General features: G+C 48.7%; 1 protein-coding gene and 1 pseudogene across 1 annotated transcript in view; one reads left to right on the top strand and one right to left on the bottom strand.

The window, feature by feature from the left end:
• LOC123076753 (U-box domain-containing protein 20-like) overlaps positions 1-801 on the bottom strand; it is a 4,515-nt pseudogene extending 3,714 nt beyond the window's left edge.
• A 435-nt stretch (positions 802-1,236) lies between these two features.
• LOC123105935 (probable glutathione S-transferase DHAR1, cytosolic) overlaps positions 1,237-3,080 on the top strand; it is a gene marked incomplete at its 3' end in the record, with an annotated part of 4,675 nt that continues 2,831 nt past the window's right edge. Inside the window, 2 exon segments of the mRNA XM_044528122.1 lie at positions 1,237-1,571; positions 1,660-1,750. Of these exon segments, the coding sequence (XP_044384057.1) occupies positions 1,346-1,571; positions 1,660-1,750 (317 nt within the window).

Raw genomic sequence — 3,080 nt, 5'->3', positions numbered from 1 at the left:
TATGTAGTCTGTACCCCGAAAGAATATTAGGTGATACGGGGCATCCAGTGCTCCCATGGTACGGGCTACAGAGAGCCTTTGGATATGAGATCCAACGACTACGGGTCAAGATTCCAGAGTTGTGCATAAATGCCAAATTCTAGGGGGCTTTTGTGTAAACTCGCAGGAGCTCAACATGCGACCATTGGATCTCAGATATGAACAAATAACACCTCTCTTCCTATTCCTAGTAAGTAATAGGATACGAGATACATGATATTCATTTCCTTTGGGTTTTCTATTCGTGCGATTTTTCTATCCTATGAAAAAAAAGGCCTTTGTAATATTGTAAGTTGGACCAAGTATTAAAAAAATAGCACACATTAAAACCTCGTAGTGTAGGTGCCGTCAATTAGGTTAGCTCTAGATGACGTGACAACTCATCATCACCAATTGATTGTTGGCTACACTATCAACCACGCTCTAAAGCTTTGCCTTTTTGTCAGGTGGTGGTGGGCATGAAACGCATGGACAACACATGGTGGGTTTTGCCGCGGGTGGGGGCACGGGTACCCTGTACCCCGCCAGCCTGCCCGCGGCACACTGATTGCATTGCAGCGGCCCAATCGATTCTATTTGATACGGCTAACGCATGACACGACATCATAGGAATATGATGCGAAGGGAATCGGATCCTTCCGACAGCGTGATCTTATCTTCGTGAGGCCCGCCACTACGCCACCAGGGCAGGGCTTGAACTGTTGAACATAACACGTACGTTGCCGACCTCCGGAACCGGACGGAAGCAAAGCGCGATGGCATCGTTCGTCGAGCTAAAGGTTAACTAACAGCCTCACAAACGTCCACACCTCCATTATTCCAAGCTAGTGACACTACCTGGACGCCAACATCTCATCAACACAGAGACGAATCCAATATCACCGGCACAACCGTAATTAAACACGGTGACAATCCTCTCTCTCTTTCTCAAATCAATGTGAGTGGACACTGGACACTCAATCACGCGCCACAAGGAGCACTCACCTCAATCACTCACTCACTCGTTTGTTCTCTTGCTCTTTCTAACGGGCCGACTTGTCCCGTCGCGTCGCGCTTTTAACCCGGCCGAAAGTAACAGGGCCGGTCCAAATCGATCGCACTCCACGCGGTCCACGCGCGGCCAATATAAATATTCCACTAGACCCTTTCAAGAAAAAATATTCCCGGCCGTGAACCGCTGATGCTCACCCTCCCGTGCGTCACCACCCCTCCTCATCACGCTCCACCGACCCGGCCGGTCCGGTCCGGTCCGGTCCCGGCTCCCGAAGTCTCCAGAACCCGAACCACCACCGCCACGCGGGCCCGCATGGCAGGGTCACGCCCCCCACGCGCCGCTGCCTCCGGCGAGACCTCCTCTTTCCTCCCCCTCATAAATATTGGTACGCCCAAGCCTCGCCGCAGATCGACCGCGCTCGCCCTCTCTGGTTTGCTACTGCTGGTGCTCATCGGACTCCCCGACGCCGCCGTCGCCGCCAACATGGCCGAGGTCTGCGTCAAGGCCGCCGTCGGCCACCCCGACACGCTCGGCGACTGTGAGCCCCCCTTCCCTTCCGTGCTTCCTCCCTGTGGTCGAATCGGCGGCGGAGCCCTAACCTATTTTGGGGTGTGTCCGCTGTCCAGGTCCCTTCTCCCAGAGGGTGCTGCTCACGCTGGAGGAGAAGAAGGTGCCCTACCAGATGAAGCTCATCGACGTCAGTAACAAGGCCGACTGGTCCGTCCGCCCCTCCCCCTCACTCCCCACTAGAATTTCAGTTTCACGCCACTAAAATTCCTTGGCTGGTTCGCGTTGGGTGAAGCAGAGCAGTGCGGGACTGGGGATTTTATTGTGGTCGCCATGGGTGAGACCTGTGCGCCGCTTAGATGCCTGCTGTGAATGTGACAGATTTGGTCTATCTAGCGCAGAGTATGTGGCCCTGGAATCGGGTATACATGGATAATGTGTTTTAACTAGTAGAAATTGAATGAAAAAGTGCTAGAAATTCTCTAGGTTTTCTTCTGCGCAAGGGGTTCAGTATTTCGATAAAAAATGGAAGAACCAGAAATTCTCTTGGTTTGCTTCTGCACAAGGGTAAAGCATTGCGATAAAAAAATAACTATAACTTATTCAACTTGTTTTGAGCTAATTCTCCACCGGTTTGGCTTGAATCGTTACTAGTTGGTTTGCGTTGTGTGAAGCAGAGCAGTCCGGGACTGGGGATTTTATTGTGGCCGCCATGGGTGAGGCCTGTGCGTTGCTTAGATGTCTGCCGTGATATGACGGATTTGGTCTATCTAGTGCAGAATGTGTGGCCCTGGAATTGGGTGTACATGAAGGATGTGCTAGAAGCCTAGAACTGAAAGTTACCATAAGATAACTCAAGATAAAAAACCAGAGACATGGTTAAATCTCTCTCTGGCAACTTTGATATTTTTTTTTACTAGAAAACCTCCTAGTTTACTGCTGCACAGGGGGTTCAGCATTTAGAGAAAAAAGAACTAGAAATTCTCATGGTTTACTTCTGCACAAGAGTTCAGAATTTCAATCTTGTTCCATAGAAGCAGATTTTATCTATGATGAAGCAGAGCAGTGCGGGACTTGGAATTTTATTGTAGTCGCCATCGGTGAGGCTTAAGCGTCGCTTAGATGCTTTTATGATGTGACAGATTTGGTCTATCTAGTGCAGAATGTGTGGCCCTGGACTTGGGTGTACATGCAGAATGTGCTAGAACTGAAAGTTACCGTAACATATTTCGAGATAAAATCAGAGACATAGTTAAATATGTCTAGTAATTTTCATAAAAAGAATCAGAAAACCTCTTGGTTAGCCGCTGCACATGGGAGGGGTTTAGAATTTTTGTAACAAAATGAACGAGGAATTCTCTTATTTTGCTTCTGCACACGGGGTTCAGTATTTCAATATCACTAAAATATCCAGTATTTCAATATCACTGCACAAGGGGTTCAGTATTTCAATCTCAATTCAGAGGAAGAGTTTATAAGGTGAATTTCTAGTCTGATTACTGGGCTACACCTTCAAGGTGGTTTACCCAATATGGTATAA

This window comes from Triticum aestivum, chromosome 1B, assembly GCF_018294505.1.
Source record: "Triticum aestivum cultivar Chinese Spring chromosome 1B, IWGSC CS RefSeq v2.1, whole genome shotgun sequence".
In the NCBI taxonomy this organism is placed as follows: Eukaryota; Viridiplantae; Streptophyta; class Magnoliopsida; order Poales; family Poaceae; genus Triticum; species Triticum aestivum.
Note: the sequence above shows the minus strand (reverse complement) of the source record. Positions and strands in the feature narration are given on the sequence as shown.